Source organism: Hesperophylax consimilis, chromosome 19 (assembly GCF_061612785.1).
Source record: "Hesperophylax consimilis isolate HC1 chromosome 19, BYU_Hcon_1.0, whole genome shotgun sequence".
Classification (NCBI taxonomy): Eukaryota; Metazoa; Arthropoda; class Insecta; order Trichoptera; family Limnephilidae; genus Hesperophylax; species Hesperophylax consimilis.
In genome coordinates, this window is record NC_142854.1 from 9,014,361 (window position 1) to 9,040,115 (window position 25,755).

General features: G+C 34.3%; 1 protein-coding gene across 1 annotated transcript in view; it reads right to left on the reverse strand.

The window, feature by feature from the left end:
* Positions 1-13,438: 13,438 nt before the first annotated feature.
* Positions 13,439-25,755, reverse strand: part of LOC149414768 (nose resistant to fluoxetine protein 6-like) — a 49,154-nt gene continuing 36,837 nt past the window's right edge. Inside the window, exons 7-12 of the mRNA XM_089643386.1 lie at positions 22,465-22,512; positions 21,910-22,236; positions 16,718-16,887; positions 16,400-16,576; positions 14,613-14,809; positions 13,439-13,567 (exon numbers count right to left, since the gene is read on the reverse strand). Of these exons, the coding sequence (XP_089499512.1) occupies positions 13,439-13,567; positions 14,613-14,809; positions 16,400-16,576; positions 16,718-16,887; positions 21,910-22,236; positions 22,465-22,512 (1,048 nt within the window). The remainder of the gene's footprint in view (positions 13,568-14,612; positions 14,810-16,399; positions 16,577-16,717; positions 16,888-21,909; positions 22,237-22,464; positions 22,513-25,755) is intronic.

The window sequence follows — 25,755 nt, forward strand, 5'->3', positions numbered from 1 at the left end:
CCGTCCAATACGCCAGGACGCGCGCCGAATATTTTTATAGACACCGTCTTTATTTAAGTTTTCAATTTTATTTAGTATTTGCTAAGGCAAATTCAACAGTATTTCTGTCCAATATGCCAGGCCGTGCGCCGAATATTTTTGTAGATATCTTCTTTATTTAAGTTTTCCACTTTATTTAGTATTTGCTATGGCAAATTCGACCGTTGGTTTGTCCAATACACCGAGGCCGCCCGTCGCATGTTCTTGAACATGGATTCTTCACTTACGTCGTTAAGATTTCGAATTTTATTTTAAGGTAATGTGTCGTCTGAAGCAAAGGCTATGCCGAGAAATCACGAGTTTCACCACACACAATGATTTGGGATTGGCGCGAGGCCAATTGGCTCGCAGCTCTGCCGTGTGCGTCCTACTTAACGCAATATGTAGAAGGTTTCATTTCATATGAATTAACAGTGGCCAGTAGCCAGTCGATCCATCATGTTACAAAGACCTAATAGGTTGACATCTTTTAATTACTATATGAGGTCAAATTTCCTACCGATAATGGCTGAAAGATTTTTTAGAAAAATGATTACTGATATAGTATATTTTTTTTGGCTATCACTAAAATGGTCAGCATATTAATATTGAGGTTTTGGTCAGCTCAAAAATGATTTTCTTCCAGAAAATTTGTAGTCAGTTGAGCAGCAACATATATTCAACATGATTGATCAGCAAATAATGTCCATATCTAATGCAACCTATCCTAACCCAACATAAACTTATCTAACCACGAATTGAGCCTGATATTTTTTCACTGCTGACAAAAGCGTATTATAAAATATGATGTGTTAATGATTTAATAGACATTTTTTCTTGCTAACCCAATATTTGAAAAGCAAAACATTTAATTACTTTTCTTTTGCGCATGTGTGTATCATTTGTTACGCTGAAAGTATTTAAAAAAACATTTATTTGCTTTGCGATCATTTCAAAGTATACTACATAAAGCAAGTATGTTCTTACATTTTTTTTTTTTTTTTACAGTATTACCGCACAAGAGTCCCAACTGCTCCCGTCTGGAGCCAGTGAGACTATGGCATCCCCAATTGGGGTATGTTGTGAGGCTGAGGGTATTGGGGAGGGGAGGGAGATGGGGAAGAGGAAGGTGAGGAAGTACCTGGCTATTCAGATCTGGTCACCAAACACGGCTAAAGCCATTTCAAGCAACGTTTCAATTCTGAATGGTGGTCTTACACCAGGGCGATACTGAGAGTATCTTCCACTCTGGAACGTGCCGCAAATATACTATATATTATTTTAATTAATTAATTGTGAAATAACACAAATTAATCAAATAAAATTTATTTGCGCACGCCGGGTTCGAACCCGCGACCTTCGGATCTGTAGTCAAAAGCGTATACCACTAGACCACGCCGGCCGTCAAATAAACATATGCGTCAAATAAACATATAATCATAAACATATGCATTAAAAACAAATAAAACTTAGAAAGAGAATGCGATATACTCGAAGGAAAGGATGTTCAGTAGCCACTAGAAGGTTCGGGAACGTTGATAAATGCAATACTCATCGCATTAGAACCTACTACATAGTTAAACATCGAGTGTACGGCGCATTTACCTACTCGTGAGAATAAGAAGGCTACGTCGAAATACCTAAGTCAGTCAGTCAAGTCGCTAGAAAATCTTTCAAGTGAGTACCCAGTACGAGAGCTTGCTACTAACTGAATCGGGCGGCTGCTTCGGTCAACCCCCGTGTCATTTTCTTACCTCACCGCGAAGGCCACCAAGTCCGGCTTCTCCCTACCTTAAAGGAGAGGCTACAAATAAGCATTGAATCCGCGGGATTACAACAGCGCCATGGCCTTGGACATCTTCGCCGACCAGGTCAATCATACTTTCGGCTCTCTTACTCCACACTGGGGTACGAGAGAGACTCAACGTCTTCTCCAGTGCTGAACACCTTCTACAAGTCCAGTCTCCACCAACGCGGTGTTGAGGCACCAGCTTCATCGCCTCGACCACTCTACCAACGTTCATCTCCACTTACATCCGGTGTCGATCTTCGACCTGGGGAATTCGCCGCTGACATCTTACATCTTTACCACATCCCTAAAGACTATTATAAGAGACAAGATTTAATAAAAAAGAAGAAAAATAATAATGGTTAATAATTAGCAAATAGGTCTGAAATTAGTTGCCTTTTGAAACCAACAAAACTGTTAACACCAAATATAATATCAATAAGTTCACAGTGTATGTTTGCAAGGTGCTGAATTCGAATGTATTGCATTGCCCCTCCCCTTCCGACCTTCTGATATAAATTATCGTATTTATTTATATAGTGCAAAATAATAGACGCGGGAATTGCAAAAATTTTAAAATAAATATTTTTCCGAATCACGAGATAATGTGCAATTTTTTTCAATAAAGCAATCGGAGGCATTTAAATTGGCGCATTTATATTACCAAAAGCAATCCAGTGGTTATGTATTAAATTTGTTTACAGATAATCCAATGTAAGACAGAACAAAGGCGTATAATACGGACTGCAAACCAGAAGCAAGAAAATCTTAGGTACCTAGCTACACTTGTATAAAGTAACGCAAGATTGCACAAAAATATTCATCAGTCATAATATGATTTCTAAGTAAGGTTTTGATGAAATATGATGGTGCACAGTGCATTTTGCTTTAATTTAATAAAATATTTACATTTGTTATTGTCACTTGTCAGGTTGATATTCATTAGTTCCTAGCTGGGCAGATTGCCTTTTCTAAGGAACCAAATGTGCGTAAAAAAATTGAATGAATTATGCTGTAAAAAATAATATTTTTATTAAAACTATCTTCTTTGATTTTATTATGTGTTTCATTAATATTACATAAAATTCGACTCAATTGATGCTAATTAATTATTTTTATTTTGGAAGAAACACCGAAAAAATAATCCCTAGAAATGTGAACTATAATAATAATATTTAAAAAGAAAATGTCTATTTACATAAAACCTTTCGTCTTACTACCAAGCCGATGAAACCAAAATAAGGGAAAATTTAACTGACTTCGGGCCACATCACACCAATCGGTTTATCTCTTCTGTGGTTTATAATAATATTTTAAATGTAGGTTATTGTTGTTCCGAGAATTATTAGCAGAATTCTATAATTTTAATAATGGACACAATCGAATTTAGTTCGTAATCGAAATGTACGAATTTAACTCGTGGACATGACAGATGTTTCCCTACGGACCTGTGATTTCGATTGCCAATATTGATTAAATTTAATGGAAATGAAATGATATCAGTGCAACTAACACGTTCAAATATGTTTGTTACGAATTCATCCGAACATTTTAATTACTAAACTCGTTTGTTGGAAAGCATTGACAACTTTGTAATTCCTTGCAGTACATATGAGCTGAAAAATGTGCATTTCTTTAAAAAAAAACACAAGTTTTTTGAAAAAAAAATGAGCTGTATTAAATTTTGGGAGGGGTGAACAGGTACTGCAACCCAGGGGACTATTCATTGTACATGATTTTTCAATAAGACGTGTTATTTTGATATTCAATCGTAAAAGATCAATGGTTTCGTTGCTTGTGTGGCACGTAGCGCCGTCTTGTAGAAAGTAACGTTGTCCAGATCAATACCATCCAATTCCGATCATAAAAAATCATTAATCATCTCTCGATAGCGATCCATTCACCGTAACTGTTGTTCCAGCCTCATTTTCGAAAAAGTAAGGTCTAATGACTCCGCCGGATCATAAAACGCACCAAACAGTCACACATTGAGAATAAAAAGGCTTTTCAACAATAAATCTTGAGTTTTCCGTGCCCCAGATGCGACAATTTTGCTTGTTGATGAAACCACCGAGGTGGAAATGGGCCTCATCACTCAAGATGATTTGCATTTGATTCACTCAAGTGAATTTAAATAATTTCAATGCGTTGTTGAAGCGTGTATCGTTCCATTTTTATTGATGGCGTAGTTTTTACTTGTCAAATGTCAAAAAATTACAGCTTCAAAACTGACACCCAGTGGTTCGCTACGTTTGTTGATTTAGCAGGGTTATCTGAGATAATAGTATGACCATTTCGGGCACCAGCTGCAACATTTGAACTATCAGTGAAAACATTTGACGTTTCCAGGCGCAATCTCTCAACCCATCGTATTGCACCGTAGTGGGAATGAGGGATTCATACCTTTGTCACTCCTGGACATACTGAATTCAAGATTCGTACTCAACCCTCACACCTTTTCCTTCCTAGAACCTCATCTCATTACCTTGAAAGACCCTTCACGCAGCACCCTCAAAGATGACATAGGCACTGAGATAAATATTTTCCTTCATGTGCGGAGTTAAAGTAAAAAAAATCCTTTCTGGTTTTTCCAAGATGAAAAATATAGTGAATCACAAATATTTATGAAATACACAAATACAATATTCAACGTACAAAAAAATCAGACAAGAAAACGACAAACTTACACATTGAAAAAATAAGAACTATCCCATCAAAACCGTGGTTTCAACAATTCAGCCATATTTCAAGAAATAAATTTCCTTACTTATTCGAATAAGAATTGAACATCGTTCCAACAATCCACGCTCTTGATTCTACAGATTGTACATTGTGTGGTCCAAAAGTGAACCTAAGATCACAATAATTTTGGTTGTCCCTCTCTAAACAAACATCCTCTAAATATTGATTTATTTATTGCATCTCACTTTACATAAATTATGTCTTTTCTCATAAAAATCAACCTCACTAGGGCTAAGCCTGTATCGAGGTTAACAATTTAAATTTGAATGAAGCAAATATAAAGTTATCAAAAACATAAATTAATACTAAATACAAATCTAAAAAGGTTAAAAAAATTGAAAAACCACGTGCAGGTCAAAGAAAAATGCACACCACTGACCTGAATGATTTTAGATGATTTAAATTATGAATGCATTACTCATTATTAATATGTTAAGTACCCGCATTGGAAATATTTTATTAGCTTGGATTTTAACTAGCTAACTTCGTCATACTATCAGAGGCTATGAATTCGTTAGTGCGGATAAATATTTTAATGAACGTAAAGCCAATGGGGCCATTCAATGCATGTATCAAGCCCGGGAACAGAGTGGGGAGATTGGAATAAGCGGGCACAGGGGTAAACAGGAATATTAAATTTATTTTGAAATGTGTAGTTTAATATCGGTGGTTAATAGTGTGAGAACTGGTGGACCATATTATGGATAAGATGCATGATTTTTCGCCGGATCCAAAGATTTCATGCAATTCAGCATGCATAGACCTAACCTAACGTAACCTATTTTACCTAGTTTTTTCATCACTCTATATCACTTTTAAATTATGTTGAATTTGCTCACTCTTTTCCCGGTTCCCCAAATTAGATGATTTATATTCATGATAATATCATGATTTATTTTCTGATTTGATTAAATTTTATTTGTATAATATATTAATTTTTTTTTTACTATATATTATATTGTATAATAATATGTATTGCATAAATGAAACCTAGTCGATGCGAACTCTTAATTATGCATATGCTCTAAATAATATTTGTCTTAACTCTAACATTGACATGATTTCGGATTTCACTGCCCAAATTCAAACGTGGCATCATGTCAATAATTTAAACTGTTCAATGCGCATACCTACAGACACACACACACAAACACTCACACATACAATACACATGTCACACGCACACCTATATACTACACACGTCACCTGGTAATTAAGAAATAAACATACCACTTAGCAGACATTACAAGGAAATATATCATGGGTACCCCTTTATGTTGGCAACATGAAGTATCTTATTCCTGTATATTGTTTCATCTCTGTAAATCATGTACTGTTTGTTTATATAACATAAAAATAAAATTTAAAAACGCAAAGTGTAGTGTTTTGACATGACAATGTTTGTAAAGCCTTTTGTGTTTCTTGTTTTTAATCCAGGTATTTTGTTCCTTACTAAGTTATCACTGAAGAGATTATTGATTTTCTTACAGTTATATTTATTTTTCTTTTTGTCTTTTCTTGAACGATAAAAAATAAGTGGTTATTCTGACAACAAACATATAGCTACGCTACTTAAGTCGCTATTAATTTGATAATAACGGTTATTTATGGGTTTGTATAGATTGGCATCAATTAAAAATAATTTATAATATTTCATTAATACGTCTCATAAACTTTTTTTTCTCTTATCTTTTGTATTTTCATATTTTCTTACACTCTATACTTCGTACTTATAAATTTATACTATTTTAATGGCACATGTTGTGCCGTATGTTTTTTTAAATAAATAAATACGCGTTATATATAGTACCGGTGGTCCCATGTTCAAACTGACGTTAAAAAATAAGTTTTACTTAATTAATTTATGATAGTGACTATCTAAACATTGTACATTGAAAATTTGATAGTGAATTTATACCAAATTATAAGAGTGTTAAAAATGTAGGAACCATTAGCAAAGTTCACCACCAGTTACTTTACAGGCTCCTGCCTAGCACCTAGCGGTCAGAGGTAAAACTAGGGCTAACAATAAAACAGATGTTTTGCTTCATCAATTGGTTTTCTTTGACAGTGTTTGTTTACAATGTGTTACTTGGTTAGATTATTAAAAGCCTCGCCGACTGGATTTTTACTTCTTCTCTCCTATAAAATAGTAACAAGCAGTCATTATGGTCTACAGACCATTAGTAAAAGTGTTTTGTCCGGGTCGGGAATAATTTAACTCCTTGTAACATTAAATAAAAGTGAAATGCAGTTTAGTGCAGTAAAAACAAAATAACATGCGTCTGTTATTGAAGACTTCATCAAGCCCAAACAAATTTTAACAAAGAGTATGCCATTTTTTTCCAGGTGTTTATTCTTGAATTGTAATTGTAATGTTTTTTCCTAATTATTCTACTCCATAAAGTGAGCTCCAGGAACTCGTGTAGTAATTGTATTTTTTATTCTGCCTCACAAGTGTGACTTGCACTGATGAGGACTAAAGTTATTCACTTTTATTTTATTTGTTTTCTGTTATTTGACATTTTTAATGTTTTTTTCATAGTTTTCTCCCAATCAGCCAATTGTTTATTCTTGAATTGTAACTGTAATTTTTCCTAATTATTCTACTACTTCATAAGGTGAGCTCCAGGAGCTCGTGTAGTAATTGTATTTCTTAGATATCCTCACTAGGGGGTGAGGAGTCATTCCTCCTGTGAGCTTTTTCATTGATCTCTTCCAGCCAAATGTTTATTATTCAATTTTAATTGTAAACTTTTCTACCAGCAAAGACCATGAAAATTCACGGGTTATTATAAATATTGTACCTTTTGTGAATCTGTTTACCTTTCAGAAACAAATATTGTCAATTTTCCTTAAAATAAAATTATGTGTTTTGTTGGCTAATTTGAGACAGCTAATAAATGCAATAAATCAAGATATATTAAGTAATATTTTTTTAGTACCCTCTGCGTGCAAATTTGTGACTTCTCAGCTTAATTTTTTTAGTAAGATTGTGTTTAAATATAGGATTATTATATGTTTTTTAATGATAACTATAAATTAATTGTATTTAGGTAGGTACCTACATCATCGCTTGTCTGAACAGTCAGTTGAAATTTTGTACGTATTTGATAACGTATTTTCTACAATAATTATTCAAATTATATTTATTCTACGCATATGACTGATAATGATACTTGAATTCAAAACAAATTTGAGATCATTACGCAGGAAAAATTCACATCACAGTAGATTTAATCTAATTTTTTAACCCTAGAAGCCTTATCTACGCCTGCAAGGCGTATACAAAATCTTAACTTCTATTTCCCTTTCTAACGGTTGAAGTTAGCGCCTCGTGCTCTTTAACCAATCCAGTGGCCGACGGGAGCTCGCCGATGGTACCTGTATCACTAAGGTAAGTCCAGCCATTTTTGAGTTTTTGAGGTATAGTACGCCTGCGAGACGTATGTTTAGGCTTTATGTAACTTTTAACTAAGATTATGTGTTTTTACTTTCGTTAATTTTTCGTCCATTTTATGTTTATTTTGGTATTGTTTCAGATACCAACATGTCATGGTCTAATGTATTAAACAGTATCGATATTTTGGAAATCTTAGACCAAGAAGATAGTTTTTCTCTGGGAAAATCAGCTTTTGAAGACGAGGACAGCCACTGGACGACATTCAAAGCAAAGATGAGAATAACTATGTAACTGAAAAGGCTTTCACTTAACTTTCACTGAAGAAGCCGACTCAAAATTGCAGAGGCTGACCTAGCATCTGTTCAGCTCATGCTTCGCAATCTGCCAACTCAGGGCGAATTTATCGTGTTCCTGGAAATACTCTTCGCGGTAAGAATGGACGCGGGATGTTTGGTCAACTAATAAGGGTCAATCATCTCACAGAACTTCAACTATAAATAAAGTCCGCACCTCTCGAGGACCAGTTAAAATTAAAAATTAAATCTAGTGGGCACTTTTCAATCAAATAGGCGGGAAATCCACGAACAATTGAAGAATTCGAGATCTCGACCTGTTGGCAGTTCTGCGTTTTTTTTTGATGGCCTTCTAACACTTCTATCGTACAAGTCAAAACCTGTAAATATGGTTTACCTTTTATCTTGTTGTGATAAAAATGCAATAATTAATAATTCATGTGGCAAACCAGACATGATTCATTTCTAGAACCAAACAAAAGGAGGAGTAGATTCATTTGATTAAATGTGCGCCTCAATGTCGTGCAACCGCAAAACTAAAAGATGGTCAATGCCTGTTTTCTATGGCATCTTAAACATGACTTTTGTCAATTCTGCTGTAATTTATGGCCACAACATGATCAAATAAACTCTCAAAACAAAAGAGAATTCATTAAGCAACTCAGCATAGATTCGGTCAAGCCTTGGATTCAGACTTGAAGCTCCGACTTAAAAATATAAGGCAAATTCTCGCAAAACCTACTGATTCAGGTAATAAACTTCAGACAGAGAACCAGAGCCCAAAATACGTAAATACTGCGCTTTTTGCTGCTAAAAAAAAGAGAATGTCGAAATTAGTGTGTTGTAAGTGAAAAAAGTCAGTATTTTCTGAGCACAAAGTTGATGTCTGTGTAGATTGCTCTAAAATTATAGCTGGGAATTAAAAGCATGATTACTTTTAATGTTTGCCCTAAGAATAAGAAATTAATCTTAAAATATATATGATTATTTAAAAAAAACATATGTTCAAGCTGTTTTTTAATTAGATGATTTTTTTGTTTGAAAATAAGCATAATGTTTTGATTCGTTGTAATAAATACCTGTGATAGTAGTTTTCATTGATAAAACTGTGTTTGATTATTAGTTTACATACCAACCTTAACTTTCCATCGAAAAATAGAGCACAAGTAGGTTTATTTTAGCCTACTGGCTGTCATTTATACGTGTTCGCCTCTGCGGCGTATGTTAAGGCTTTATGTACCTATAAAATAGATTAGGCTTCTAGGGTTAAAAGTAGTATCGCATTGGTATGTCACTTCTATCAGTTTATTTACGAAGTGCCAGTAAGCATTTGATTTAAAACAGCCATAAAACAATAAGCCAACAATAATACTGATTAATAACCAAAGATAATAGAAAAAAGGTAGATATGGCATTGAAGCGTGCCGACTGTCGCAAGCTATGACAAAACTTCACGGACCATCAAAGCGGCTATGCACTGAAAGTTATGCGTCTGCTTAGTATGGCTTAATACGATCTATATTAGCATGGGTAGACTGTATAGTTCGTGGCCCATCTCTCTTGTTCCTATTATAATATGATTACAAACCTGATTCAAAAAGGATTTTTATAGGTCGTCTAAATAACTAGTTCCCGTTTTTTCATTTCAATGTTTCCAATGGAAGTTTTAGGCCAATGGATTTGCTAATGAGGTCGGAACAAATCACACGAGACTGCAGAAAAACCGATATTTCATCATTAAATTCTATCCGGCCAGAACACAGCGACAATGGGAACACTAGATTAGCCCATCGCTTCAAAACAGTTCAAAAATACATCTTAACATTCCTGGTTTAAAACTTTTTTACTATCGCTACCTCAAAAGATTATTACGGAATTTAGAACAAATTATAGTGTATTCATTATGTGACGTTACATTTGACTTTCGAATATGAAAGATTCACTGACCCTGTGAGATTTAAATTAATTGCAAAATGATATAATTCAATTTTTCTCAATGTATTTTCAATGTTAAAAATGCCTGTTTCTTCTGCATACTAAAATTTTAATTGAACATCTAAAAAATGACTTACGATTATATTGATTTATATGAAAAAAACCTATTCGAGTTGTTCGGGGGTAAATTGTACAAACTTCGTGAGGTGATTCTATATGATAGTACAAGTAAAAAAATAATTTAGAAATTTCAACGTTTTAAGATAGTTTTAGGGTAAAGATGTTGAATTGTTGAAGTTGAACGGAAAAAAACGAATATTCTCCAATAGAAAAAAAAACAAATGAATGGGAAAAAACTTTACTTTTTTACTTCTACTATCATGTAGAATCACCTCCTGAAGTTAGTGCACTTTACCCCAGGACACACTGTATGATTAAATAAAAGATCACAAAAAAACGACAATAATGAACGTTAAAAAATAACAAGTGTGACCATTAAAAAAAAATATTCAAAAAGCTTTTTAAAACTTACAATTTTTTTTCTCAAACATCATGTACTCACTTAAAAACATGAAAACGATCGCAGCGCCCTCTACTTTCTACTACAATTTCTTGACTACTTATCAGACAATAGAAATCTACATTAATTGACTTTTTTTTATTTTTATAGTGAATACCTCACAAGAGTCCCAACTGCTCCCGTCTGGAGCCAGTGAGACTATGGCATCCCCAATTGGGGGATGTTGTGAGGCTGAAGGTAAGTGGGGAAGGGAAAGAGGAAGGTGGGGAAGTACCTGGCTATTCAGATCTAGTCACTAAACACGGCTAAAGCCATTTGGAGCAACGTTTCAATTCTGAATGATGGTCTTACACCAGGGCGATACTGGTAGTATCTTCCACTCTGGAACGTGCCGCAAATATACTATATATTATTTTAATTAATTAATTGTGAAATAACACAAATTAATCAAATAAAATTTATTTGCGCACGCCGGGTTCGAACCCGCGACCTTCGGAATGGCAGTCCAATGCGTTACCACTGGACTATGCCGGCCGTCAAAATTTTACTTACCGACTTGTCTTAATCTGAAATTGAGACAAACCTGGAGAATGCTTTTCATAAACTACAGTATGACAACAGTCATACATTGACCACCGTAAGGCAAGCAGCGCAGTCTATGTGGGGCTTTTTCTGCGCAAGATCTGAATGTTTGTAAAAACAATTAAAAAAAACTGAACCGCATTTAAATCGGGTTGCATAGAGACCTCACATAAGTGAGGTGGGTAAATTATAACACAATTGTAAAAGTATCTAACTAAATAGTGTAACCAAGTATTCCATTTTTTAAACACATCCGAACAATTGTTCACCCGGTTTGGGATTTATAGTTAAGTTTTTTACAATATGAGTTGCCTGTATACTGTCAGATTCATTTATTGACAAATTACGGATAAAGAAATGGTCACGCCCCCTCCGCGCTCCTCGCAACTTGATTTGTTCTCTTTTCCCCGATGGGCTAGTATTTCAATGAACCAGACTAACAAAGGGGGAAAAGCCAACTTCGTTTGGTTTTTTGTTTTCGGTTGGTTTTCATTTCGTGCATGTTATAGAACCCAACATGACACGAGTATTCGGAGTTTAAATTCATAATTCAATTAACTTTGCGCCGTCGAATAACTTCATTAATCGTACAATGACGCATCAACATCTGGTTGAAAAACCAAAGGAAAAAGGTTTTTTGTTGCAAAGCTTTATATCTGATTTTTCTGTCAGGTTTATCGTTTTAGGCTTTTTAAAATTATAATCTTCATTAGATTTATATTATTTCATTTCATAACCGTCACCTATTCTGATAGTGTTAGTGGAACCATGGATAAAAGAAACAAAGAGATATGGCATGGAAATATAATTATATTAATAAAAAAATCTTATATCACATACGTCTATTATAAAATTTATTTTTATTACAATGCATTTTTATTACAATGCGGTTTACAATCATACACTTATAAAATTTCCCTTTTTCGGATTTTCCGAACCTTATTTACAGTTAATTTTTTACTTAATTTTACGTTTTTAAATTTTTATAATAATATCATTTTAATTCAGTTAAAATAGACAGGATATTTATGAACAAATACTGTTGTGTATTTATCTACGCGTTATTGCTGATTCACCTTCCAAGGAGATTATCAAATTTTTTGATTATGCCTTAAGGCGATGCACTACGTCGTGTAATATTTTAAATTGAGCCGCTATCAATAACAACCCTTACGTAGATGGCAATAAGGTTTAAATTCCCGCTTAACACCATCCGCCTGTTTTGATTTATGAAAGAAAAAAACATGGCCAAAAAGTGCCTTTTATTTTATTTTGTGGATGTTCAGGCATAAATATTTTATTTTTTTTCGATAATTTTATAAATAACTTAATTTGTCACATTATACAATAAAATCATAAACGAAAATAGGTTCGTAAGTAGGATATTTTGAACTTTAAAGCAATTTTCATAGGCGTTATACATCATTTTTTTCTGGGCTTAGAAAAAGATTTATCTGAAAAATACTCGTTTATTTTAAAGACCAAGATGTATTCTACTCGCAGTATTTAATTAAAGCATCTGAAACATTTCTAGACGACCAAATTATCAAACCAAAAACACATGATTTTGCATTACTACGTATGGCATCGCCTTAAAAAAAATCTATAACATGTTATTTATTCCTAGAAAAAATGTCAGCTTTTTGTCACAATTTTATTTCGTTTATAACTCCGTTTTATTTCATTTTTCCGAGAAAACTAAGACTTTTCGTAATACTTAATATCTGATGTACAATTAAAATCTTAAAAGCTTAAATCGTAGAAACTTGTTCAAAATTATTATGGTATTATGGTAAGGCTTTGCCTTCATGGTTTTTCTTCCTTTGCCTTCTTAATGCCTTTTGAAGGCGAAACAGTTGTCACGCGTAGCAATAATTATACACTAGAACTTGTTTATAAACGAAAAATAATTATATAATTTAGTATAATTTTTTTTTAAAATTAAATTATAGTTCTGCAATATTTGATAACAATAAAAAATATTTTTGATGATATAAACACACATAATACCTATACATGATTCACATGTTACAGGTACACACAAATAATTCATTATTTGATCATTGTAATTTTCTTTAACTAGATATGAAACACTGCTCTAAAATTAAATCCATAAATATATTAATTTGAGCCCTTTTTATAATAATAATAAAATTTCATTTATTTTTGTTTCTTGACGATGTGAAGTCTATTTTCAGAAGTCGCACGACCGGAGCTTCAAAGGCCAAGGAAATGGCTAAAGACATCAGATAGCTCATCACGGTGTTTCCTGCATATATGATAAGCTGCAACAAAATTAAATTAAATAATTTAACAAACAAAAATTTATTATTTTTGAACTATCGCCATCTGAATGAACATTTCCTGACAAGTGGAAAACAGCCTAGATTACCTCAATCTATAAGAAATGGCAGTAAAAATGATGTCTCGAACTATCGCCCTATGTACCGATACTAAATAAAGATACTAAATTAGTAAATTACCAATACTATATACAATATCTCACACTCACTCTTAAATAATCAACATGGCTTCATAAAAAATCGCTCCACAACTTCAAATATTGCATCTTTTACAAATTTTCTTCATGCTCAAATGGATATGCGATGCCAGGTAGATGCAATCTATACGGATTATTCCAAATCATTTGACTGTGTTAATCATTATATTATTTTACAGAAGTTATTAGGTCTAGTGACCTCTATATATGGATCGCATCATACCTCAGTAATCATTTTGCATCTTGCTCGGAAATCGTCTCAGGTGTGCCCCAGGGGTCGCCTCTTGGACCACTCTTATTTAATATTTATATTATTTATATAAATGACATTTACGTATGCTTTAAAAATAGTTAATTTGTTTTATACGCGGATGGCATGAAAATTTATAAAGCTATAGTGTTTACCCGATTTTATGAAATTGCAAAGCGATCTTGATAATTTGTGCGCATTCTGTGAATCAAATTTACTATCTTTAAGCATATCAAAGTGTCACTTGATTAAGTAAAAACAAAATCATCTATCCATACAACTTGAACAACACACATTTATAACCTATGTCTACGTGCAAAGATCTAGGTGTTTACTTAGATAGCAAATTAATTTTTGACAAGCACATCGAACACATTATATCAAAATCCTACAGGATGCTAGGCTTCTTATTAAGAACATGCAAAGTTTTCGACTCTAGAATTTTTTTTTGTTGATTGGTCAGAAGTCCACTGGAGACTTTGCTAATTGTAATAGACCATCAGCTAAGATGCTGTGCGTAAAATAATAACATTAATTTTACCAACACGATTTCAAAATTTAATAGTATAATAGTATTTACCACCATCCCATTATGCAGATGCACCGGTCCGTCAATCTGGTAAGTCGATAGCATCATGACAGTAGGATGAACCAAGTAGGCACAGTAAGCCAGCCTGCTTAGGGGTAGGACGCCTCTGTAGGAGAGAACACGCGTCACCAGCCCTCCCCTGTGGCAGACGCAGCAAATCACTACCCAGGCGGTCGCTGCACTCCAAGCTGAACAAAATTCATAAAAATTTTTTTTTTAGCCAAATTGGCCACATAGTTATTCACACAACAACTAGGTACTTATATCAGCAACATTACAATCCATGGCGGTCGCTGCCCTGAAAATGTGGTGGTTCACTTATATATGACAAAAAACATATTTAGCAACATCAGGTGAAAATCATTCCACCTACTTTACTATCTTTTATACATTCAAAACTGATGGCACTAATTTGGATTCACTTATCAGTATTTTGCATAATCAATAATAAAAGCAAACAATGACAATATTATGTCACAGCTAACGGAAACGCCGGACATCGCAGAACAGTCTAACGTCTAGCGCCGCTCGACGCTAGACTCCAAATTTACATAATTATCTACAATCGAAGAACTTCGAGAAACTTCTACCATAGTCATGTAACCTGGAGTCGTGGTTCATGGTCGAGTTATTTACAATCGTTAAACTTCGGCAGAAAGGATAATTTCGGTTTAGTGTGACACACGGTAATAGGCTAATATTTCGTGTATATGGCCGGCCTGACGCAATTTCAATGTTTGAAAAGTTAAAAGTTCAGGGCTAAGAGAAGTAGCGCGGCGGCCACACTACCTTGAAGAGGAATCGAATAATCGAGAAATCGATAGGTATTATAATTTACCAACGCTGCACACAAATACACTGTGCAAGTAGCCGCCCTTGACATCTTGATCACAATCACCAGTTAAACCGAGGAAGTGGTGGATGGACTGCGTTGATGAGGGTTGAAGCAGTTCAGAATAAACGGAAAACTGGCAAATGGCGAGGGACCACAGTCAGTGGAGAACATATGTGGAGAAAGCACAATCCCACTCTGGGATGTAGCTCCGTGAAAATGGTGACAATCATCAGAGACGTTCCTAGACTCCTCGATCTTTGGTTGATCCAGTCGATAATTTTTCATTTTGTCATTTAAATTTTTATTTCTATTATTAAAATATTTAATATTCAACACACAACCTACTATAAAGAAACTTCCTTGGGTATAAAGGGTAAGTTAGATAATTGTTTCCACTCACTTCTGCTAATCCCCTGGAAATCAATATCCAATCAAAACCACATTTATTTTATTTCAATTATACACGGTGATAAGGAACCCCTTAGTATCATTGAATTTTCACAGTTATTATTCCACATATTCACAAACATGTTTGTTTCATTAAGGTTAAAGTTTTTTGGCGTGGTTTTTCGTCGCACTAAACTTATCACCTAATAGAACAACAGATTTGGGATTCCGCAAGGTTCATTGTGAGGTCCCATTTTATTTAAAATTCACGTTCTTAGAGTTATTCATAAAACAAACATATATTTATATTATGCTTCCTCAAACATTTTCCAGAGTTCAGCTATGAAAATGGACCTCTCTCAAATATTGCGAGGTAACTTTCTATTAAAGATGGCCAACCAATATCAGAAAACATACGGTGCATCAGTCATGCTACCTGCCTAGTTTATTTGAAGTTACTTTTGAGTACTGGTATTTCTAAATCATTTCAGTTCTTTCAAAAAGACTTTACACCCTAGCAGAGTTTCCCTAGAGTTGATAAAATTCTTTAACATACCAGTATGTCCAATGCTGACATAGAACGCCGTGGGCCACAGCTCTAGGTAACCATGTCGCATTCCGTAGACGATGGAGGCCATGGTGCACATGGCACAAGGCCACCCAATGACCACAACCCACGTGGGGAGGGTGGGGTTGTTTCGTCGACGCCATAAGTAGCAACCTGTCATCATTCCTGAAAAAAATGAAATGTTGGTTTTGAGTTCACTGTTTGAATTCCCCCCCTTCCCCAAGAAATGTAGAGGATATGGGTGGAAATGTATTGACCCAAAACATCCTATTCACAAAGGAAACAAACATGAATTATTTTACTTACCGACTAGGTAGGGACCTAATCTAGACCACGGTTTGTCGTAGAGCTGGTCGAACATCTCAAAAGGCTGTTGGATTTTGGCTCTGTAATTGTTTGCGATGGAGATGTACCCGGTTGTGAACCAAGAGCTGATTAGCAAGACGATCAAAATTGCTGAAGATACTTTGAAATGCCTGAAAAAAAATGTGTTTATCGAATCACAAAAATCTCTAAGACAGTCCAATACACAACAATTCACAACTGCTCCTAACCGTCTGAAGCCAATCTCCAATTGAATGTTATGAAGCTGCAGGTAATGAGGAGAGGAAGGAGATGGGAAAGAGGATGGTGAACCTGGCTATTCATTTCTAGTCACCAAATACGGCTATCGCCAATTCAAGCACTTTATCGATTCTAAACAACATGGTCTTATTTAGACTTCGACTTCAATTCTGAATGGTGTTCTTACACCGGGACAATATATTTTTTTAAACGGTTACAGCTTCATCAATTTATTAAAATGTCATATTTTAGATACTTTCTGGGTAAATTAAAACTACTTGGAATCGAAACATTCTGTTACGGGATTTTGTAACATGGTTTTTGGATCTTTGACAGATATATTTTTTTTACACTAACCCCACACAGAAGGTTCTGAGTTAAATGATGAAATTTCCCTCAGGTCCTATGTCATCTTTTGGGTATTGTTTGGGAGGACTTTTTTAAGGAAAGGAAGGAGAGAGAGTTCTGTGAAGGTAAAGGGAGTCAAGGTTGGGTAGGAATCTAGGGATCAGTCTGTCCAGGAGTGACGGATATATGAGTATATCCTTCCCACTGCGGTTCAATGCGATGGGTCGAGAGGCCAGTTAGAGAGGTGAAAGGGTCTCCCCAAACCAGCCAGTGAACTATGGCAGAGGTGTTGGTTATCAAATAAATGGTTTTCGGGGGGGCGGCAGTACCCACCGCCGCTTCCAAATTTCATTTATGGTTTCGGTGCGTGGCACTTCTATTATAGAAGCAGTAAACCATTTTTTATTGGCAATATTCATATACACGGGAGTCGCTGGGATTCCAAATCTGGGCAAGAATTCATTCTGTGGACGACAGCCCGGAGCTTTAGACCACCTCTGAACTGACGGACGACGGATCCGACACTCTTGAATAACCCCACCACTGCTTGATTTTGGAGACTGGGTTCTAGGAGAATCTCGTAATTTAAAACATCTTCCGATCCTAGACACTGTGACATAATTGACTATGCCACTCTTGCTCTGGAAGAAACTTTTTTTTTGGAAATCCAGCTGGGATGATTATGAACTATTTTTGCCTGACAGCATCAGCTTTATGAAGTTTATTTTTTTTATATAATATAAATCTTAAGTCATCATACATCTGTCATTCAGATAGCATTAAAACCAATAATTTACAGATGCAATTGCATTCGAATACTCATGGCTATTTCAAAATTTGACAATATTAAAAACATTTGCTTGTCCCACGATAGAAATTGCTTGAAATTGCCTAAGCGTTATTTAGCGACTAGATTTAAAAAGTGATTTCTCAACCTTTCTCCGCTCCATCTCTTTTCATCCCATTCCCATCAGATTCACAACATAGCCCAAGTTATGTCATAGTCTTGCGAAGTTTCAAACAGCTTCCAGCAATGATGCATTGGCGACATTCTAATGTAACATTTATATCATTGTATGCACAACTTTGTTTGAGTTAACTGCTAACAAGTTTCGGACACAACTGTGCCTTCGAATACAGTCGTTAAACTTTTCAGCGTATTTCTAGAAGCGAATTAAAGTTTCAGGGGAAATCGTATTCTTGGACTCATGAGTTGAAATTACAGGTGGAACTTTTGCTTCTGTTTAAAGCTTTATTTGAATTCGTAAGTCTTCATTAGCACAGTGAATCCACGGAGTATTTAAGCTAGGAAATTCTTCCTAGCTTAACATTGTTTCCTTAATACCCCGCTTTTAGAATTTCTACAGAAATGTAACACACATCCCTTGAACAGCTTAATTTATTAAAAGCTCTTATTATATGCCAGTAATAACGGTCGGTGGCTGAGTTGACATCACGTTTGGGTCCAACCCAAGGGTGGTCTGTTCAATTCCTCGGCCGAAATTTTCCACTTACTGTGGTGGTAGTAGGAGATTTTTAAATATTGTCTGGTTATTCATAACCCGAGAATTCTTGTCTATCTTTGAATAAAAATATATATTTTTTAAGATGTCTATAAATTCGCCGAGTTGAAAAGGTAATTAAGAATATCGAATTCCTTCGATAAAACCATAAAAAACACATCTGGTTTGTTATTTAACATGGGTAAAAAAAAAATTGTGTTTTTTATGCTTATTAAGAAATTTGTCGAAAAATGTTTGCACTGTTTTAAATCAGTAACGTTTTATTAAATATTTTCGCTTACGCCTTTCTTCATCTCCCATTGAGATTATCACATCCCAAATTGGGGTAGGTTGCGAGGCAGTGGTGAAGTGGTTGGTGGAGAAGTACCTGACTCTTCCGATCTGGTCACCAAACAAGGCTAAAACCATTTCAACTCTGAATGGTGTTCTTACAAAATCAATTAAGCAAAATTTACATGCGCACGTCGAGATTTGAACCCGCTACCTCATTATGAATTGTATTCGTTTTTTATATTCGCGCGCTCCTTCTAACACTCTTATTGATATAATCTCCCTTTCACACCATCTTCTTCTTTTTGAACGAAGCCTTAAAGTTTTTGTATATTCTTTTCCAAAACATCATAAATAAAAAAAATTTCACGCCATTTCTCTTTTTTGGCACACACACACCAAATTTCATTTATCATCTTTCACATTCTCTTACGCCATATTGAATCACTTACGAATGTTTAATTTCGTCAGCACCGGAACGCGAAATTTTCAAGCACCGTTGGGGGAAAAATAATATTTTGTTTCAATAACTTGATAGATTCGGTATTTAGAATTATTTATCAGGTTGATGTACTTTTTTAAAAACTTGAGAAATATTCTAAACATTTATGTAAAAAAGGTATACTTCGCGCTAGCACAATCCATAATAGAATTCGACATTATTTCTTGGGGCTATGCCAATAAAATAATATATTGATACACTGTTTTAAGCTGTTTTTACTATGTAAAAGAAATAAAATTATGGCCGTACCTAAAACATGTTACAACACTGTTTATATAAATTCGTGTATCATTTTTCACTACAGAAATAATTCAAATTAGCAAGTTCAAAATGTGTACCTATACTTTGTGGTTATTATTTAAAAAAATAAGAATAAAATTTTTAAAAATTAAGACTTGACCCCTTGTTTCATTTTTTCACAACAATATTATATTACTATGCCTATGACATTACAACTTGCTTTATGTTGTATTGAACAATTTTATTTTGCTTAATTTGTTTATTTCTATTCTTATTATAAGTATTTTTGTACATTACCCACGCACAGCGTGCCTTTGTGGGTTCCCTTAACTTACCCTTTTTAACATTTTATATGCATGTAATTTTTATTCTAAAAATGTTTGTAAAAAAAAATATTGTGAAAAAATGAAATTCAAACCTCAGAAAACCTTAAATACCAATACTAATTCCCAGTGCTAAAAATTTAAATTATATTCAAAACACATCATTAACAATAACTTAAATACATTTAACATCTCACAAGAGCTATTCTTGCTAAAACAACACTTGCACACTAACTATTAATACCTAAAACAAGACTTGCACACCAACTACAAATACGTAAAACAAACTCTTCATTTGGACAAAAACACCACAGATTTTTTAAAGAAGAGATATTTGTAGAATATTTTATATTTAATATTAATATTTGCTTAAAAGCACGCCTCTGCACATTTGTCAGTCTTCTACAGTTTCCCTCTAGCTCTTAGTATTTATTTTAATGCCGCACAAGAGTCCCAACTACTCCCAACTTTCTGGAGCCAGGAAGACTATGGCATCCCCAATTGGGGTATTTTGTGAAACTGAAGGTAGTAGGGAGGGGAATGATATGCGGAAGAAGAAGGTGGGGTAGTATTTGGCTATCTAGATCTGGTCACCAAACTCGACTAAAGCCATTTCAAGCAACGTTCCAATTCTAAAGGTGATACTAAGAGTATCTTTCACTCTGGAATGTGCCGCAAGTATGGTAGGTTTATATTATTTTTAAATAATTATTTGTGAAATAACAAAAACTAATAAATTTAAATCTGGGATTTGAACTGATTTGGACAATTCCACATCATAAAATAATTTAATTATGTGCTTTCGAAAACTCCATCCACCTGTAGTTATATCGTAGTTATATCGTTTTATCGATTACTTACAATTTAGCTAGATTCCCACCAAATTTATGCTGATGACTCTACTATATTGGACGATATTTAATCGACATTTCAAAAGATACTAAATTTCATGTCAATACTTCTTGGCGCAGTCTTCTTATAGAAGAATGGAAAATACATTTTTAAATTTGGAAAGCAGTAAATCTGAAAGGCATTGACGAAAAGTATACCATTTTATCTCTCTTTCAAAGTGTGAAAACTAGCTGGAATTGGATCAACTTCCTCCATAGCATTATTATCTTGAATGCAAGTTTAAAGAATAGGAACTGAATGTCGAACTGAGTGAATCTTTACAATAAAATCAATGCTTACGCTTTGTGACCGAATATAGTATAATTTTATTTCAGTGTTGTCATCTATGTCTCAGAACATCGGGTTTTACAACAAAAATGTATGAGAAATCAAACTAATAATACGTTGGGGCCTTAAAGAGTCAGCGATGTGTGAATGTGGTGTTGTGCAGATCGCCGAACATGGTCAAAGAATGCCTTGTGCATTCGTTCCCCGGCCAGATTGATGAGGTCCAGAGGACGACGCCTGAGGCCCTAGACTGGCTAGCTGACTAACCTAGATGTTCCCTTCTGACTCCCCCACCATAGAAAAGAAGAAGAAGAAGATTGAAAAAATTCGATTGGTAATTGATTGGTAACATGCAAAGAAATCGACATTATATTCTAGGAGAACCTTGATCGACAGTTCGTTCAAGAAAGACTTAATTTTTTCGATTCCTAGGTGACTACTGAGGTGCAGCTCTGAACAAGTTTGCCCTAACTAATTCCAACAATTTTTCAGAATTAATCCAACAAAATCCCACAGATCAGCGACAAAAAATCGAAAAATGTTACTCACCTTTTGGAAATCAACAGCAAAGTAATGCCAATTATAAAAAACTGGGTGTCGTTAGCCATGTACCAAGACCAAATCATACACATCTCTGACTGAGGAAACAGATTATTGATATAGAGTATGTTTCTCCACCAATATTTGTCACAAGTTACGTGGTCAATGATCGTCGGTTCAAAGACAGAATTATTATGGCTATATCTCAAAACTAGCTCATTGAACCCAATCACAAACAAATACGCTGGAGTCAAGCGAACAATTCTATAAAAAAGGAGTTTTATGAATTCAAAAATGTTGTCTTTGACTTCTTTTGTGCATGTTTGCCGCGTGAACAATGTATTAGTCGCTTGAAATTGATCTTGATGTGTGATTGGCTGGTTTGAATTAGTTCGGCCAATCGCAGTGTGGCTCTGTGACGCCATTGCGTGGTTGACGTAAGCGTATTGGTGCATTTGAATTTTGGCATGATCGCCGTTGATGGTTGATCCAAAATGGCTGTTGTTCGTTTGGTTTGCCGCGCTTTGCGGGGGCAGTTTGGCGTTTTTCTTGGCGGCCGCTTTTTTCTTATTTTCCAACGATTTGTAGTACAGGAATGTCACCAGTAAGCCACTGAAAATAATAATAATTTTATTAGCTTTGGATAAATGTATTTTATTAAAGTTTGATTGGATTTTTTGGCCTCATATAGGGTTTTGTTTGAAAAAGGCGGCTTATTACATTAACTAAAGATCTTAAATAGATTATAGCAACGGAGACAATCTACACAAACAAAGCATTCTTGCGCTTATTAATGGTTGTAAGGTTATCGACAAGAAGCGATCGATCGTTGTAAGCATATGGTGCAAGATTTCCGGGTGTCACTTTGGATGATGGAGTAGGAAAACTTTGAACGGAGTTGATATTATAATATGGAACATATAAACAGTTTTCACCATTACAGGACAGCGAGGTTAACAATATTCTGGTCGTATTAACAACAACTTTTTTTTTAAACTTTGTTTTTTATTTAAAGTGAATCTATGTAGTTGTTATTGTTTTTGTGTTGTTGTCTTGTTTTTGTTGGGGTTTTCGCTTTAATGTAATGTAATTATTGCGTACCGAATCGATTGGTACTCGACGAAAGGATTGTAATTTTAACAAGAAAATAAGATTAAACAATCGTATAAATCAGAAAGAAAAATAGGGGTGGGAAAGGAGGCCTTTACTTTATAAATGACTTTGCTTCATTTGGAATTTCTGATGTTTTTGATAACTATTAGGTATATATACATATAACAATATTTATTTAATGTTTGATGATTTTGGCTGATAATTTATACTGTTTTACGATAATTATTGCTAGGGGCCGACAAATATACAACGATGTGCAACAACGACGAAAATAACATTAGAAAGAAATGACACTTGTTTTTGGCTTCTATTTTTTCAAATCTTTTTGCTTGATTTTATATTGATCGTATAATATGCGTTTAAAGTGGCTCCGAACAAGTTGAATCCATTGGGTCTCAGACTAGATTCACTAGTTTAATCGACTATCAATGCCCGAATCGAATAACCGAATAAAATATCAGATTGCGTACTAACTAAGACACTGCTAGAACAACACCGGAAAGTTTTGTTTGCATTCAACCGACACAGTAGGGCAGCATACTCGCGGAATTCTTGTCAGTGCCTGAAAAAACTGAACCCTTGTCTCTTTCCCACACCAGGCACGCCCCTACAGCAGAATTTGAATTACGCTTTGAATTCGCTATTGCATGTGCCTGATAACTCTATAATAATTACATACCATCACTATGGGATAAGTGGAATTTAATCCAAATTAATTAACTGTGTCAAATAAAAATGTATATTATATACTTCCAATATAAATTGAATTAACGCGTGTTCAATGTCAGTGCTGTAGCTTGATAAATGTGCACCATCTGGGCCCAACTTAATGATCTCGAAAACTGAAATGATCGATTGGAAGCTAGAAATTGGGAAACAAGTAACTCGGAAGAAACTTTTTTGTTGAGAACAAAATGTAAACGAAATATTGAAGCTAATTTATTGCGTTTAAATTGTGATCCAGTTAACTAATGCATATGTTACCGGAAATGTATGATATCTAGGAATTGTATACAACTCCTCGTAAATGTATACAATTCCGAAGCTATTTAGGAAATGTATAAAATATTGTTTTAAAAATTATTAAATAGGTACATACATATCCTGGGAAATGTATACATTTCCTAGGAATTGTATATAATTCCAATATCGTATTAGGAAATGTATAAAAATAATGCTTTCTGTAATAAAACACGTTTTTTTATTTGTTATATTCTTATAAAGTTAAAATTTCATTTGGTAAGTAATCAGTCTGTTATTTAGTAATTATAAATGTCGCAATATTAAAGTAAAAGTCTTTTGGGTTGGGTTGGGTTTGGTTAGGTTAAGGTTAGGTTAGGTTAGGTTAGGTTGGGTTTGGTTGGGTTGGGTTGGGTTAGGTTGGGTTAGGTTAGGTTAGGTTAGGTTATGTTTACGCCGCACTAGTGCGATCTCCTAATCAGAAGATGCAATACCCTCCCCTTGTTCCGCTATCCCCGGTACCCATTGATATCTTAAATGTTTTACCTTTCCGATTGCTATTTAGGAAATGCATAGATTTTCTAGGAAAGGTGTCTAATATTATTTATTTCACACATTTTCTGGCGATTTTAGAAACTACATACATTTTCTAGGAATTGAATAGAATGACGGATTACATACATTTCCGTTAAGACATACATAAATGCTCGTGATCCAGCGATAATTTTTTTTCAAAACTACCGGAGAAACAAAATTATCTGCTCCACCGCTAAATCATGCAGCGACATTCGACTTGCTTCCTTGCCATATCTCCCTCTGTTTATATTTTGTACGTTAGAGATTTAAAAAAAAAAAGATTTATAGGTATTTACTATCGTAATTTTAGGCTCTCACTTGTGACAGAAAGTTAATATATTTTTTCATATTATCCACGAAGATTCGTGTAGAGCCAATATTAAAAAGATACATATTATAAATTTGCTCTTCAGTTTTCTGTCTTGCTAACAAAAGAAAACGAGAACCGATGTTTGCAATACTTTTGACATTGTGGAAAGTGACATTTCCTTAAACGGTTTTTAAAATGTGATAAACGATGCTTCCAGATGTTTCACCACGTTTTCAGATTATAACTCGTCAAGTCTTTGAGTAAAACATCACGTTTAACGTAGACAAATAATTATTATGTCCTGTAACGTAACCCAAAAATTTTGTTGATACAATACAAGTTTTTGACACGTAGATATAAATAATTCGCTATAGTAAGATAATATTTCAAAAAAATTGAGTTGAAAATATTTAGATTAATTTGAAAATCCAACTTTAAAATCTATGCAGTAGAGGTGGGTCCTGTGATTACTTTTCATGACTGGGTACAATTAGTACAGGTAAAAAGAAATAACTGGTAAAAATACCGGTTACAAAATACTCAAAAGTGTATTATACTGACCTGAGGATTGATTAAGAATAATTAAATTGTAATACCCATCAAAATACCTATTAAAAATACCTATCAAAAATACCTAGTAAAAGTTCCTATTACAAATACCCATCAAAAGTACCTATTCAAGGTACCTATTGAAAATACCCATCAAAAGTACCTATTAAAATACCTATTAAAATACCTGGCAAAGTACCTATTAAAAATATTTAATACTTATAGTATTTTGGAACCAGGTATTGTGGAGATTTGTCACAAGTACAAAGTATCGCATGAAAATGCCCGGTACTTTTATTGGGTACGATAAATACGCCTCATCTCTACCATGCACACTAAATTTTATG